The sequence below is a fragment of the Mustela erminea genome, chromosome 6 (genome assembly GCF_009829155.1).
Source record: "Mustela erminea isolate mMusErm1 chromosome 6, mMusErm1.Pri, whole genome shotgun sequence".
Classification (NCBI taxonomy): Eukaryota; Metazoa; Chordata; class Mammalia; order Carnivora; family Mustelidae; genus Mustela; species Mustela erminea.
Genome location: NC_045619.1, coordinates 68,925,592 through 68,942,323, shown reverse-complemented (window position 1 = coordinate 68,942,323; position 16,732 = coordinate 68,925,592). Strand labels below are relative to the sequence as shown.

The 16,732-nt window shown below is 32.8% G+C and overlaps 1 protein-coding gene across 4 annotated transcripts in view; it reads right to left on the bottom strand.

The window, feature by feature from the left end:
• Positions 1-390: 390 nt before the first annotated feature.
• The window catches only part of KRAS (KRAS proto-oncogene, GTPase), a 39,722-nt gene continuing 23,380 nt past the window's right edge, over positions 391-16,732 (bottom strand). For 2 of the 4 annotated variants that reach the window (XM_032347639.1, XM_032347638.1), the window contains exons 5-6: positions 10,309-10,432; positions 4,746-4,831 (exon numbers count right to left, since the gene is read on the bottom strand). In XM_032347639.1, the coding sequence (XP_032203530.1) occupies positions 10,313-10,432 (120 nt within the window). In that variant the 3' untranslated portion in view covers positions 4,746-4,831; positions 10,309-10,312. Of the gene's footprint in view, positions 4,832-7,339; positions 7,341-10,308; positions 10,433-16,732 lie in introns of all 4 variants that reach the window. The other 2 variants (XM_032347641.1, XM_032347640.1) reach the window with 2 other exon arrangements.

The window sequence follows — 16,732 nt, the reverse complement described above, 5'->3', positions numbered from 1 at the left end:
TAAAAAACAAAAACAAAAACAAAAAACTTCCGTTACTAATTTTGCTGCTGGCTCCCTTTCAGTCTTGAAACAAATCACCTCCTGTGTATCAATTACCCTTACTGATAAGAAGTAATAAATAATGTTAATCTGTTCTTTCATCATAAAGGCAGATCTGTTTTACATCTACTTCTAAATAAGTTAACACAGTAATGGACCCTAAATCTAAAATGGTTTTAAGCAAACACTTAAACCTATAAAATAATGTTCACAGCACCTTTCACAAATAATAAAGAATATATCTAACACATAAGCTGCAAAAGATTCACTAATATAGTGTGGCTTATAAATGATTCCATATCAACTTTGAGGCAAATGTTTCAAATTTCTGTCAAGAAGTACACACGATCATAGTCACCATAACTATTTTTATTACATTACAATAATTAGGAGCAGTACAGTTCATGACAAAAATATTACAAATTTCAGATCACTTCACAGCACATACTCCTATAAACATTTAAAAGTTAATTTTAATTAAAAGAGTGGTCATTTTTAAATTTAATGTTTGATATGACCAACATTCCTAGGTCAGCGCAACCAAATGATGGAAAACAACTGGATCACACTGCATATGTCCCACAAAAAAAAGCACAATGTACAAAATGTGCATGTTTCAGTTTACACTATACAAAAATAGTTAAAATACATTCCAGGTAAACATGTTACATTAAGAAATAGTACTAGTAAGAAATTGGCACTCAAAGGAAAAATGCAAAAGTATTTTCAACATGAAAACACAAGACAGTGGAATTGGAAACTTTTGGATAAAACATTACATAACCCATTTAGCACTATGGGGAGGGGGACCCTTTGTAATGGACATTTCTGCAAGTAGGAACTTTGTTCCTAAATTCATCTAAATTGCCTATCATCATCCCAAACAGGCACTTAAAACTATTAAACTAAAAGAATTATTAATCTTGTTAATGACTATTCTTCAAGAACTGATGTAAATATATCTTTAGGAAGAAATAATTTTCATTTTATGAAGGAATTTACAGCTACCAGTTGTATGCTGTTCAATTTTTCAATGCAGATTTCATGCTACCCAATACTAACACAGAAGTTATTAAATATAAATTCAGTTTTAAAGTAACTGATGGCTTTTTTAAAAACCATTAATACAGTTATCAAGAAATTACTTTTTAACAATGGAAATGACAGTTTTTATTGCCTACCAAAAAACAATGTGTATTGTTTGGAAAAATATGATTAGAAGAAAAAAGTCACTGAACACAAATGAGATGAACTTGTGCAAACTGCAACTGAACATGCCTCACGAAGTTTCTATATATATTAGGACAAAATTGTGCAATGGTGGCAAAGATTTTGATAACCTATAAGTTAGGTTCTAAATTCCTATGCAGTGTGACTCAGTTAAAATAGAACCTAGAATTCCTAATTGGGAATATTCACTCAAATTATACTACATACTTCTGCTACATTCTTCCACAAACAATTAATGTCTAAAACTATGTAATTTTAGCAATTTTTTCAACTCCAAGGGTTCTTATCTTTAAGGCCGTAATAATTACATAATATTTCTTTCTAGGATTATCGCTCCCCTTTTAAAATCTCTACAAAAACAAACCTTTTGTCAAGCCATTCAAAATTCACATAATAAAGGATAATTACCACTGCCTAAAAAAGCTGCCCAGCTACATCAAAAAATTGAAGAGTCCTAAAAATCCCTCAGTTATGCACTGCAATTCCTGAAGTATGGCCATTTCTTTCTCTTGTATAGAAACAAGAGCAAGTACTATATAAAGTCTTAACACCCTATCTAGATAATGTTCCATAAAGATGTAGTTTAGCATAGCATTTCAGAAATTGGACTGATTTTTACACAGTTATTTCCTTTTCTGTGAATTAGTTCAGGCATCTGTTTATTCATACCCAGATAAATAAAACTATTTTTGAATTCAATATTTAAGTCTATTTTAATTATGATACAAAGAGACCAACTAGAATATTACACACTTGGGAATTTTAATGTTATCATCTGACATATGATTTAAAGTGTACTGCAACTGTCCCAAGAAAATCACATAATTATCCCAAATAAAAAACATTATAGTTAAGTTTACTCCTTTAAAATAATGAAGGAAAGTGATTTATATAAAGTAGCTTGATTAAACAGCTTTATTGGAATCAGAGCAAAACAATTATTTTAGAACTGGAAGAAACCTTAGAGACCATATCACTTCTTTGCAAAACTAATATATGCATTATATTATCTCTGGGTCATGTGCCAAATGCCTCACTAAGATATTACAGACCGCTCTCTAAAATACCAGCACTACTTAAGGATAGGGATTATGTCCCTCACTGCAAATACCGTAATATCCCCAGTGCCTTGTGTAGTACCTGGCATCCAATAGGCACTCAAATATTGGGTGGACATATGAATTCCAGTAAAAAGTAAGCTTTATATTAAGTTTTAAAGTATTTTTCACTGTAAGATTTTACTTACGAAAATAATGGAATGTATCACTGTTTCCAGGGCTAGTCCTAGTTTTAGATTATCTAAGGAAATCCTTCAGTATTTATGAATTTATTAAATTCTACTGGATAAGATCTGTCTTTTCATAGCAGGTATGAAAATTCCTACTTTTCCTATTTAGTCATTAGTGGACCAGGTAGCAAAGAGATGATGTTCAAAGGATCAAAATTAAATTGCTATAGCTACCACCTGAAAATTAGCTATTAGGTCAAACCCTACCTCAGTAACTGTCAGATTATGTTGAGCCTGACTAATGTGACTTGATGGGAAGCCTTCATGGAGATATCTAAAGCAGCAATAAATCTTGAGGTTAGGGGAATTAGAAGTATTAAAAGAAAAAGCATCAAGTCACGGGGCATATAGAAGGGTAGGCAGGCAAGATGACACTAATATGGGAGAGGAGTACTGCTACTGGAGAACAGAAACTCAAAAATAAACTTCACCTCTTGCACAACTTTGTCTAAGACTGGCGCTAGAACACAGGTAAAACACAGGTAAAAAGTTACAGATTGTGCTGACACTGACAAATAGATATATCCTTATGTAAACTGAATGTAAATCACATAGTTGTAATGCTAGCTATAGCCTTTGAGATGACTTATTTTAACATGAAGAAATGGATAGCAAGTGATTTGCCCAAAACTGAAGCTGTAAAAGACACGTAACTAGAATCTAAGTCACCTTCTTCCTAGTCCAGTGATATTTTCACCTCAACACACCATCTCACTTCAGATATTTAAAAATACATTTTAAATGCACTGAAAGAATCACTGTTATTAATTTATTATTTAAGCATTAGTTATTCTTAAATATGGACCATACTTGTAAAGTGTGTATGAAATATTACTTAAGCCAGTGTTGAGAACTAACCAATACTAAAGCTTTGGAAACTTTTTCACATCACTGTTTAAAAAAATTAAAGTCTTGCCACCCCCTACCCCAAAATCTTATTTGAAATAATGCTTTTAAAAAAATTCTATTGTGGTTTTTTTTTTTTTAAACAAAAATGATGTTCCTGATATGTCTGCAGGACTACCACATAGTGAGGATGCATCTTATCCAAACTCTCCTCGCTCTCACTTTTCACTACCCAACACATGGCAACACTGGGGACCACAGGGATGCAGTCCATACCATGAAATCTTAAGCTCAAAGGTTCACACAAGGCCTGGCCTTGCAACCTTGGTCTCTTTAACATCTACCAAAGCTAATTGGCCCAAATAATCTTTAATGTCACTACCAGAATTAAAACTATTTTCTAAGACCGAAGATCAAGAAAAGATTTAAAGTTATGCTAAGAAAGAGCAATCTGACACAGGGAGACTCTATTTAATTCCTATGGGAATTTTTATACACGTTAAAAATTTTTCAATTAATACAAAAATTTAGTAGCATGTAAATATAGCCCCCAAATGGTTGCTATAATCCTCATGACATACTGGGTCTGCCTTAATAGGAAAAGCTATTTAGAGTATTAGAGGAATTTATCTAATATGGAAAGTAAATGCCTTTTAATATTTTCCATTGCCTTGTATTTTTTTTCCATTTTTTCCCTTTTTATAGAAAAAATATAGTATTTTTGGGAGTGTGACTATGACAAATAGCAGTGAAAAGATGGAGAAAACCTTTGTGAACAGTGTAACTTTACATTCATTAAGGGTGACTGAAACTATAGGACATTATACCTGTAAGATGAATCTATAAGAAGTCCATAAATTCATGTTCCCTCAATGTTTCAGTAAAACCCATCATGAAATCTCAACTGAAGTTATAATTAGTAATTAATCCATGTATATGACTAGATAAAACACAGAATAGGGATGATTCAAAAGCTTCATTAATTTGTTTCACACCAAAGTTCACAATTGGTAAGAAAAATAGGAAGTAATCAACTGCATGCACCAAAAACCCCAAGACAGAAATCTCAGGTATTCAGTTTCTTTTTCACAGGCATTGCTAGTTCAAAAACCAAAACTCAGGGAATACTGGCACTTAGAGGAAAAAAAAGTTTCCACTGTCATTTTAAAATAAGCATTCAAGATAAAAGCTAACAGTTTGGATGGAGCAGAAAATTAGGTAATGCTAAAACAAATGCTAATAATTTAGTGTAATGTACAAAAATTACCACTTTTACTTAAGTATGCCTTAAGAAAAAAGTACAAATTGTATTTACATAATTATACACTTTGTCTTTGACTTCTTTTTCTTCTTTTTACCGTCTTTGCTCATCTTTTCTTTATGTTTTCGAATTTCTCGAACTAATGTATAGAAGGCATCATCAACACCCTGAAACACATAACAAGTATTAAAATGTGGGTATATATGATGGCTTGAGGTGTACAGATAACAGAAAGGACTATGACTACTGGAAACTCTAATACTGATAAAGAATAAGGACACTTTACAACTCTCCTTAGGCAACTGAATATGTATCAGACTTTTAGGATTCTTATAATGTCTTCTTCCTGACTATTTCATCAATATCATAACTAGGAACACTATTTCTCACAAAAGGCAAGGACAATCAATGTACACAATCTTACATAAGCTGAACAAATAACTTTTTCCCAGAACTTACTTTGCTGCTCATCTGTCCATACTGGCACCCTTGGTCACCAAAATCCAAATGTATTTTTGTGTTTTTCTATGTGTAAATATACATTTACACTTAATTATCCCAGAGTTTCTAGATATTAGATATAAGCCATGCAAGTATATATTACTTTCATAAATATTCAGTAACAATATTTGAGCTCTGGGTTCAATTCTTACTTAAATCCATTAGATGTAAATAATCCCCAGGAAGTAAACAGTATTCAAATATCCTTTCAGTTTTCAAATAATATATATTAAGACATTAGTTTCAACTCATATACTTAACATACTGAAACTTCAAGTGGCTCTAAGATAAGACACCATAGTTTGAAAAATATAATACCTTAATTTTGTAGAGAAATGAGTTTAATCATTTAAATGATGGTACAGTCACCAATTTGGAGTACATTCTCTTTTACTTATTGTTTTAGTTTCTGTTTAATATATTATGTATGTATCCAGGAGTTTGCCATATAAAGGCAAATGCTATTTCTTCAAAGAAATTTCCATTTGGTTATTTTGGTACATCTATTCATGATCAAAGCAAGGTATATAAATAAGTACTGGCTGATTTCAAGTCAGAATAATTTTTGACCTAATAATTTTCAGGTGGAAAATGACACTCTGAAAGTGGTAACAGAACTGGAGATTTTAACCCTGCAATGCTGAAATTATACAAGATTATAAAAGTCAATTCCTGTCATGACCCCATTAAAAAGTAGATTAAATATAAAAACAAAATTTTTAAAAAAAGGAGAAAACAAGAAAAAATTTTAAAAGTATGATCCTCTATGTATCTTAAAATCTGTTCTACAGAATAGTAATTATTCTTAAGCCTGTTAACCTAATGATGCTTTTAAACAGACACTAGAGGGAGTCCTAAGAACAAATACCCAGTAAATAAGGTTGTCTAGATTGAACCACTTTAAGAACAATGAAAATTGGTTTTTTTCTCATTTCAACCACTTCTGTTAAATATTCATATAAATACATTCATTAGGTTACATTATGTTGAACATAATTTAAAAATTTAACAATGATATAGGATTTCTCCTTTACTGTGCTACTAAGATAATTTACAACTAATATTTCAATATAATAAAATTAATTCAGGGCATTTTCATTCAAGTTACATTTAACTAATTTTCACAATAGATCTAAAAATAAGAACATTATCAATATTTCTAAAGAAACACAGAGTAGGAATGACATGCTTGCTTAGGTTTAAATAAACAGTTGTAGGGGTGCTGGGTGGCTCAGTCGGTTAAGCAATCAATTCTTGATTCTGGCTCGCAAGATCAAGCCCCATTACCAGCTCCATGCTGAGAGCAGAGTATGCTTGAGATTCTCTCCCTCTGCCCTTCCCCAGCACACCCCTGCACACCCATGTGCTCTCTCTCTCACTAAGGGGTGCCTGGATGGCTCAGTCGGTTAAGCATCCAACTCTTGATTTCAGCTCAGGCCATCATCTCTTGGGGTCCCGGAAATGAGTCCCACACTGAGCTCTCCTCTCAGCAGGGAGTCTACCTGAGGATATCTCTCCCTCCTACTGCCCCTCACCCCCAAAAGAGCTCTTGAAAAAAATAAAAGCTTTTAATAAGTAAATAAATAGTTCTAGGATAAAACCCAGAATTTTTGTGTGAAGTCTAGTGAAAAAAGTCCCCAATAAAACACCCAACCTCGGGGCGCCTGGGTGGCTCAGTGGGTTAAAGCCTCTGGCTTCGGCTCAGGTCATGATCCCAGGGTCCTGGGATTGAGCCCCGTATTGGGCTCTCTGCTCAGCAGGGAGCCTGCTTCCCTTCCTCTCTCTCTGCCTGCCTTTCTGCCTACTTGTGATATCTGTCAAATGAATAAATAAAATCTTTAAAAAACAAAACAAAAACAAAAAAAAAACAACACCACCCAACCTGCACTCACTGATCTTCTCCACTTTCTGACATTCATTACTGACACACACCTGCCTTTCCTTTACCGGAAGGGGAGAGGAAAAGTGATAAAATGTAGTTTATCAGCAATATAATCAAGACTTAATATAGAAAAACCTTCATGCTAGCCCTTTTAATATATAAAAAGGAGAAATTTCCACTGATACAATAAAGAATACTTATTTTATAGCTCAGCAAACCCAACTAATTTATAATCAAAAATCCTTAGAATGGTAATGGAATCTTAAAAGAGGATCTAGTCCAACTCCCCCACCCTTCACAAATTTCCTTTGATCCCACACACAAGCTTATGTAGTCTATTCCACTTCAATTGTTTTTATAATAAAGAAAAATGTCAATGATAATAAAATAGTGAAGCAGATAAAATGAAAACCATGATACGGATATAGAGAAGACACATTCTGAGGTGAAAACAAGATAAAAGTGTTTAGGAGACAATGAAAACAGAATTGTTAACATTACCTTCTTTCACTAAGATTTTGACAAATACTTTAGGTTAATATTGCATTCTTTCTCAATGCTGAACTCTTTTTTATGTAACTTATTAAAAAACAATTTCAGGGGTGCCGGGGTGGCTCAGTGGGTTAAGCCTCTGCCTTCAGTTCAGGTCATGATCTCAGGGTCCTGGGATCAAGCCCTGCATCGGACTCTCTGCTCAGCGGGGAGCCTGCTTCCCCTTCTCCCTCTGTCTGCCTCTCTGCCTACTTGTGATTTCTGTCAAATAAATAATAAAATCTTTTTTAAAAAATTAAACAATTTCAATGATTAGGGATAGGTTATAATTAGTAAAAACAGGGCACTGAATTCCTTTTTTCCATATGGGAAGTAGTCATTTTCATATACACATGAAAGACAAAAACATTATCCCAGTAATTTTGCTGAAACCCAGCCATTTTAGAACTAAGAAAAACTAATTTGTATATATTTATTACTGTGAAGATAATTTTGAAAAAATACTTTTACTTAAAATTTTAAGTATTACCAAGTGCACTTTTTAATTTAAATGCTATCCATGCCCAGAAGAAACAAGGATTCAATTCATCATACCCACCAATTATTTGACACTCGCACTACATAGTCACAAATAAAAAATCTTAGAAGACTATGTGCTTCTACCTTTGTTTTTAAAAAAAGTTAAAGAGCAAAACTTACTTTATTCTAAATTCTTAAATATTCTAAACTTTAAAAATCACCTACTAGTAAGAAAATAGGAGGAGAAAACTAAAAAAATCCATCACCTAAATCTGTTCATGGCTACTATTAAAAATGTTTAACTTTTCAAATTGCATTGCAATATTAAATTTTACCAGAACTTCTAAATTAAGATATTGCTCTATACAATGATACTCAAAAAATATTAAGAGTTCATAAATCTCAATAAAAATTAATGCCAGTCATGCTTTATTTATTCTTCTGAGGTTAGCTGATTAGTATAGCATCTGTCTTTTGGGACTGAACCTATTATTCAGTATATTTTATGCTTTTGGGAGATACACTGATTACTTTAGACCTTAAATCCACATAGTAAAAACTACTGAGTGAAATCTTTTTTGAGCAAGACCAAATTTAATATGAGTTGGTTGGTAAAGGAATACTGGGGCACCTGGGTGGCTCAGTCAGTTAAGAGTTAAGAGTCAGATAAGAGGGACACCTGGGTGGCTCAGTCGGTTACGTGGCTGCCTTTGGCTCAGGTTATGATCCTAGAGTGCTAGGATCGAGTCCCGCATCGGACTCCTTGCTCAGCAAAAAGCCTGCTTCTCTCTCCCTCTGCCTGCCACTCCGCCTACTTGTGTGTTCTTTCTCTATGTTAAAAAAATAAATAAAATCTTAAAAAAAAAAAAAAAAAGAGTCAGTTAAGAGTCCAACTCTTGATTTGAGCTCAGGTCATGATCTCAGGGTCATGAAACGGAGCCCCATGTCAGGCTTCCATGCTAAGCATAAAGTCTCTCTCTCCCACCAAAGTGCACGCGCACACTCTCTAAAAGAAATAAATCTTAAAAAGGAAACTTGAGAATTCCACTCAATAAATTCAAATGGGCAGCTACCATGTGCCAGGTAGCACATGTTAGGCCATGGTCACGCAAAGATTGAAAAATACATGATTCTGGCTACGATTCTACTGTATAGGAATCAAACATAAAAGAGATTATTTCAATTTAACATGGCAAGCATATAACAGTTAAGAACAGTATATTGGGAATACACAGGAAGGGCACTATGCCTAGTCTAGGGCTATAAAGAAAGATTCTTGGAGAATAAAGAATCATGAAAAAAATGTTAGCTAATTATTAAGACTATGGATAAAGGTACTGGCATTCCAACCAAGAGCAACAGCCAAGACTCAAGGGAAGGCAAGAAATAACATGGTGTTTATTTATGTAAGAACCAAACCAAACCAAACCAAACCAAAAAAACAACAACAAAAAAAACAAAAAACAAACAAACAAAAAACAACAACAACAAAAAACCAACCAACAAAAGAAAACTTCAAGGACTTTTTAGAGATAAGCCCAAAGGCTAGAAGGGTAGGAAGATGTTAAAAAAAAATCTATAACATACTATGAAGTTTGAGATTTTATTCCATAGGTAACAGAAAGTTAGTGACTGGACATAAAGAAAGGGAACGACATTTCTTTTAATTGTATCTCTCCAGCTGCACTGTGAATAAAGGCAGCAACAGGTAAACCAAATAAGAGGATATAACAGTCCCAGCAAGAGATGATAGAAACCTGAACTAACATTGTGATAAAAGTCAAAATGTAACATCAACGGAATTTGTGGTTGCCTCCCAATGGGAGTGCAAAAGAGGGAAGTCAGAGTCATCCCAAGACTTCCAGGTTTCTTGGATAAAAAAGTGATGCTGATGCCACTGAGTTAGAGAACACAGGCAGAACAAGTATTTGCTTGCAGAATGTCCAAAAGAAAGAATACATTTTGAGAGGGCCCTTCCCCACCTTCTGGACCGCTCAACCTTACTACTCTACGCAGTTTCCTTTTTTTTTTTTCTACACCCGATGACAAATGTAGTCTACAGCTATCAAAACTGCATCAATTATAATTTATACACATGAGATTAAAAATAAGTGAACTAATTATAGAAACAAACTACCAATTTCTTATCTTTTAATACAGAACCCATACCTAGGTAGTTCTAAAGTGGTTGCTACTTTGTTACCTTGGAAAGACATCTGCTTTCTGCCAAAATTAATATGCTGAACTTACCAGATTACATTACAATGCATTTTTTAATTTTCACACAGCCAGGAGTCTTTTCTTCTTTGTTGATTTTTTTCAATCTGTATTGTCGGATCTCTCTCACCAATGTATAAAAAGCATCCTCCACTCTCTGCATTGTAAAACACAACTTCTTTAAAGTCTGTTTCATTGGTAATGTTAATTTATTGGGACAGCCTTGTGTAAGAAGTTTGAAATTGTGACCTTTACGTGAGAATTTCTTTTTAAAACAGACATCAGATTGAATAAAACTGAGGATGAAGCTTTAAAATATGGGCTTGAATCCTGGTTTGTTCTTTAAAATCATTTCTTATAATGGAATTAGAATTTTTAAAAAGTTTTAATTAGCAATTAGGGGAGATTATGAAAAACCTAAGCAGATATATTAGCATCTATGGATCAATTAATGCAAACATTTTAGTTTGTTAATCATGGAATTAATCAAAGCTTAACCTGAAGTTAGATTTAAATTATTTGATTTAGTAAAAATAAGCAGCCCTACCTCTCCCACCCTCCCCTACCTGGGGAATGAGGAGAAAAATGGTACAAAAGGGATGTTTAAAGTTAAAACACACACACACACACACACACACACACACACACACACACACACACAATATCTCAAAATAAAGTTGGGTCAAGAGACTGGAATCTTGAGCTCTATATTCAATTAAAACACAGTCCAGTCAATTTTTAGAGCCCACAAGTGGAGCTGAGACTGGAAGGAATTATTTATTTAAATAATATATTATTTAAATAAAAATGCTACATGAGGGCTATTTATCATAATATGAAAACACCATGAATTGTTTAAAGTACACACACAAAATAGTAGTAATGCATTTTGTTTTCTTATTTGAAAGAAGTCTTAAAAATAATTTTTAGAACAGGATCCAATTACAATGGCTTTATACCTTCTATTCTAATTTAAATACTCTAAAGGGAGAAAAGGGACATTTGCTTAATGCCATAGTAAGAAAGCTATGACGACAAACACAATCATATATGGCCATATGGACATTAAGTTTTTAATGTCTTTTCCATTCCAGAAAAGTAAGCAGTAGCCAAAGGGGACATAGTAGTCAGTTAACTGTGCTCCTAGTTTGTCTAAGAAAACATACCACCAAAAGTTGAAGCTTACATCTAAAGATAAATACACACAAATATTAATCTACATGTACTGATTAATTTCAAAGATTAATAATTGTGTTTATTCTTCTAAAAGAAAATGTAAGTATTTAGAAAGGCTGGTATATTTTATTATACATTTAATTTTAAGCCTAATCTGTTTTTAATTTTTAAAACGTATTACTTAATATGGGAATTCGCATATTTTAACTCTCTGGGATTGGTAACATTAGTCCTTTTATGAACCAAATGTGACAAAATGGGCCCAGTACCTAGGAAAGCTAATATATATAAAAAATATGGTTTGTAGTTTTAAATTTAATCAGGCACAGAGAATTAGCTATTTAAATATTAACTGAAGTAAACCAATTGTTAAGGTTCAATTTTTGCATGTCGAAGTTCATCACATATTCATTGTGTTTAATAATAGTTAAGGGGGAAAAAAGCACATCAGTTCTTTAGGACATATTAATTTTTATAAATCTCAAGAATATATTAAGTACTGCTTCAGTAGAGTTCAGTAGCTTACCTTTGAAGTAAACTTTAAAATTCATAAAATTAGGTTTCAGTTAATAGGCATATAAGTATGTTGTTTACATGTTAAAATGTACATCTCAAGTTATTTATAACCATCCAGTGATATATTTCTATTTGGCTATCTAATAAAAATTAGTAATAGCCCAAAAAAATCTACATCTCTTTTTTAATGGAATCAATTTACTCAACTAGCTAGCCAGCTAGCTAAGTCAACTATAAAATAAAGATTTCTAACCATCTTCTGAAATTATTAAATACATTGGTACTTCAAGTTAGATACCCACTTGTGCCTGTATACAAATTTTTAGTATTTTGTATTTATCATTCTCAAGAGGAAAGGGTTTATTTTTAAGCCCTTAAAAATTATATATTAGAAATTGTCATTACATAAGATAAATAATTTAACTCATTAAATAACATGTAAGATGTAAAGTATGAGATGGCATTTAAGATAGTAAGATATTTTCATAAATGACTCTCTTTCAATTAAAAAAATCAATGCAAGAAATTAAAAAATACATATATACACACACACTTAATATGTGTGTATACACACAAACACACCCACACAAATAAAACAAACCAGGTAAAAGCTCATATTTTTAAAGAATGTAAACTCTTATTCCTATTTTTAAAAAAGTTACAAGGTCAGTAAGAGAAGTAGTAAAACATGCTAGGGGCAGAGGACAGGGTTTTGGTCCTCCACCAATTTAGGAGAAGCAAATTTTGATTGTAATTTGTTTCTAAAATCAGTTTGAATGGGTCTACTTTTTAAGTGTTGTGTGCATCCCCATCACCAGTACAGAATATATGATTTTTGTTTCCAGCAATGCAGAGAGAGAATGGAGGCCAATAATTAAAAAGAAGCGATTACTACCCACCACCAAGAATTCAGCATTAGGACCTGAGTAGCTAAGATAATTAACACTGAGAAATAGTTCTTCCAGAGTGACTCTGGTCATTTCTTATTTTTACTAAGAGGAAATTATATTAGATTTTAAAGAGTCAGTTATTTACTATATTTTCTCAGACTTAAATTACTTCTCATTTCTTGATAATATGCTTTAAAAGTCATACGACATCAAGAGAACATTATTTATCCTTGTTTGCACCTTAAGCCACTGGCACTACCGAAGAACACTGGTTTCAAACTCTAAAATGTGTAGGTAATTTTTGAAGACAAGGTATAGCTGAAACAGATTTTCAATACCCTCTTAGCCAGCTGCTGAGCTCTTAACTGGCACTCAATGATTTATTCTTGAGAATATGGCTTATTGCCACATATATTCATTTTTAAACATCACTTACTAAATTTTCAGAACTGAAAATATGTAGGAACAAAAGTGTACAAGTTCATATGTGTAAACTGTTTTTAAATCAAGAGATCTGGTAATAATTTCAGCTCAGCTATTATGTGAAAACACACTTATGAGACTAAGGAAATAGGGCATTCCATACCAGAAAAGAAATGGTCAGCAAATAGCACCATACTACGTTCTGGTGCCTATAATGCTTTCACTAAACAATTTCACTCTAAACGAGTTCCTACTGAGAAGCTTATTACAAAAAATATTCTTGAAAACACTTTCAAGGAAGTAACACTTCCAAAACTTCAATATAGGCAGATACAAGACTACTAGCCTTTTCTTGGGAGACAGGAATGGGAGATACTAGATGCATTCTTTAAAAGAATTCTGTATTGGTGAATTTCTCAAGAAACCTTGCCAAACCACAGCTCATGTCAGGTACACTGAACTGCAGCACTACCGCTAACTTGGGAGGTCATGCTTGCCGCACACAGCAGGTGCTCAGTTACTGTTTTATTTTTAACTCATAAAAAAGCTAAAGTTCAAAACATTTATCTCCTGTACATAAACTCAACTACTAACCAACAGAAATATGGCACATAAGGAGGTTTTTTATTTGGTTTGCTTCAAAACAATGTAATAGAGGTCTTCTAACACCTAATTTTAAGTAGCTAGAAATTAACAAAAACCAGGAAATTAATCACTCAACATTTTTAAATTTGTAAAACTAATTTTCACATATAATGCTCAAACTGAGACCTCCAGAAAATAAAAAAGCTGAATTAGGAGTAGCAGATATGCTTAGAATTCTGCTTTTGTCATCCACTTTCCTGAACCCTCACCAATTCTGATTTTAGGAGACTGGAAAACACACAGCTGATTACCATGGTGTCAATGTTTTGGTTTCAATAGTCTTTGTCAACACTGCATGCACTGCCCAATGAGGCCAGAAAAATCTGGCAATTACTAAACTACCCAGATAAATGTGAAGTAGGTAAGGTCTTTATATACTTGGAACATAGGGGCCACATAAAGCATACTAGCAGAAAATAAAATTACTCTGGCTTTTCAGATGTGGACTAAAATATTGTAAAAAAAATATGTAATTCACTATATTTTAGCCCATATAATGGCCTTTTTAAAATTACAAAGTAATTTCATAAAATATATATTCTGCAAACCTATCTTAAAAAGTACTAGAGTAAAACTACTATTTCCCTTTCATAGAATATGTAACTTTTATTTTAAAATTACTACTGTTAGCCTGTAAAATTTAAGTCAAAAGTCTGACCTAACTTCTAGCATCTAATCAAACAGTACAGTTCCCCAGAGAATCAGGGATCAGCACACTACAGCCCACAAGCCAAATGTAGCCACAGCCTATTTTTTTGTACTGGCCAAAAGCTAAGACTGATTTTTCCATTTTTAAAGGGTCATAAGAAAAAAAAAGAAAACTCCAACAGATAGCACTTGTGCTCCCCAAAGTTTGGGCTCAGTCAGTTAAGCATCTGCTTTAGGCTCCGATCATGATGGGACTGAGCCCCACATACAGTTCCCTGCTCAACGGAAAGACTGCTTCTCCCTCTCTCTCTGCCTTCTGCTCCCCCTACTTGTGTGCTATCAAATAAATAAAATCTTAATTTAAAAAAAAAAACACTTATTGTCTGTTCCTTCTAAATGAATGTTTTTTTCCCTACCAACCTTAATATAAATAATTCTTTTTGGTGTTTTGGTTTTAAGTTCATGCTCAAGACTAAAACTTAGGGTATGAAACAAGTAACTGCTGATAAAATTCAACAAGAGTATGCATATTTAGTTTTGCTCAAAAAACAAAGAAATAATAGCAGATAAGTAACAAAACACTCTGCAGAAAATAGGGCTTCAAATTTTCACAAAAACTGGCAATGTAAAATTTATGAAAATTTGTATTTATCACAATCTCCACAATTACTTGGAACAGCTCTTTAAAGTCTTCCAAAAGCATGCAAATATCAAATTAATTTCAACAGAAGAAGATGAATAAACTTTTGAAAGGCAAATCAACAAGTCCATAAAATAAAAAGAAATCAAAGATCAGAAACTAAAATATCTAAGTTATAGCTTAGCAAAATCAATTATATAAAGATATAAATAAAAGAGCTTTTAAGAAAAGCTGAGCATTAGAAGAAATAAAGTACTACAAGTATTCCTTTACATTATTCTATATTTTAATTAGATGATTTACATAAATGTCTACAAAGCAATTTTAAATTAATCCACTTCCATATCATACATACTACATTTACTTTCCCAACCCTCCCCCAAAACTGTATAAAACCTACAAAATCTACTTTAAAAGGAATCCAGGTAATCTTCTGATTATTATGAATGCTGTGGTATATTAAAGCATTAATGTCAAACACTGAATAAACTAGTACTTCTTAGATAGCAACTATACAAAAAAGAAGACACAGCTATTTCAGGCTCTTAAATAGAGGGCAACATTGTCAGAATAACAGACAACTCCTTTTTACTGTCTTCTTTTGTCTTTCTACCCCAAGTATGATCCATGTATCAAAATCAACATCACCTGAGAGCCTGTTAAAAATGGAGGATCAGGTCCCAACCTGAACCCTCTGACTAGAATCTGGATTTGAGTAAGAGGCCTAGTCCATTCATATGCATATTAAGTATAAGAAGCCCTGTTCCATTTGCAACACTTTACCACATTAGGCAAAACCTCAGTTTTCTTTCCTTTTTTTTTTTTTTAAAAGTTACAAATAATGCAAATTAATAAAATGTTACTGGTATGATTTAGTAGTAGGCAGTATGTTGACAAATGTTTTCAATAATGTTCCTTGTATTTTATATTAAAGTTATAAATATTGTAATCATGTTTTCTGAGTATCTCTTCTGTAAGGGAAATCAAGCAGTCTGGTTATACAAGACAAGCAAAAAGAAGACAAAACCCAAACTTTCCCCAGTCTCTTGGACCTGGGAATGGATTTGAATGAAATCTTAATTCCTCTAAAGTAAAGTGAAGTACTGTATACCAACTTCTTTCTTTAACCTATAAGTCAGGTTTTGGAATGAGATACTTGTACTATAATCAAACTACAGAAATTCAGTTTTAATCCCTCCAAAAGGACTTAAAATAGAATTCATTGTTTCTTCAGTGTGTGTCAAATTTGTATAATCAGGAAGGAGTGCATACGGTCTTCCACTGGTGAAACAGACATAAGCATTAGCTGAATGATGGTTTACTTTAAAATTTTTACCCCTTTATAAATTCAGTGAAAGTTACAGAATACCTGTTTTTATAAGTTTAAACATGTAGCGAGTTGTTCATCAATTTTCTTACCTCCTAGCATTACAGAAGTTAAATTCCACAAAATTGGTTTTCTGGGTTCACAGGTACATGTAACTAGCAAAGTCCAAAATAAATGTTCATCTTGTATGGA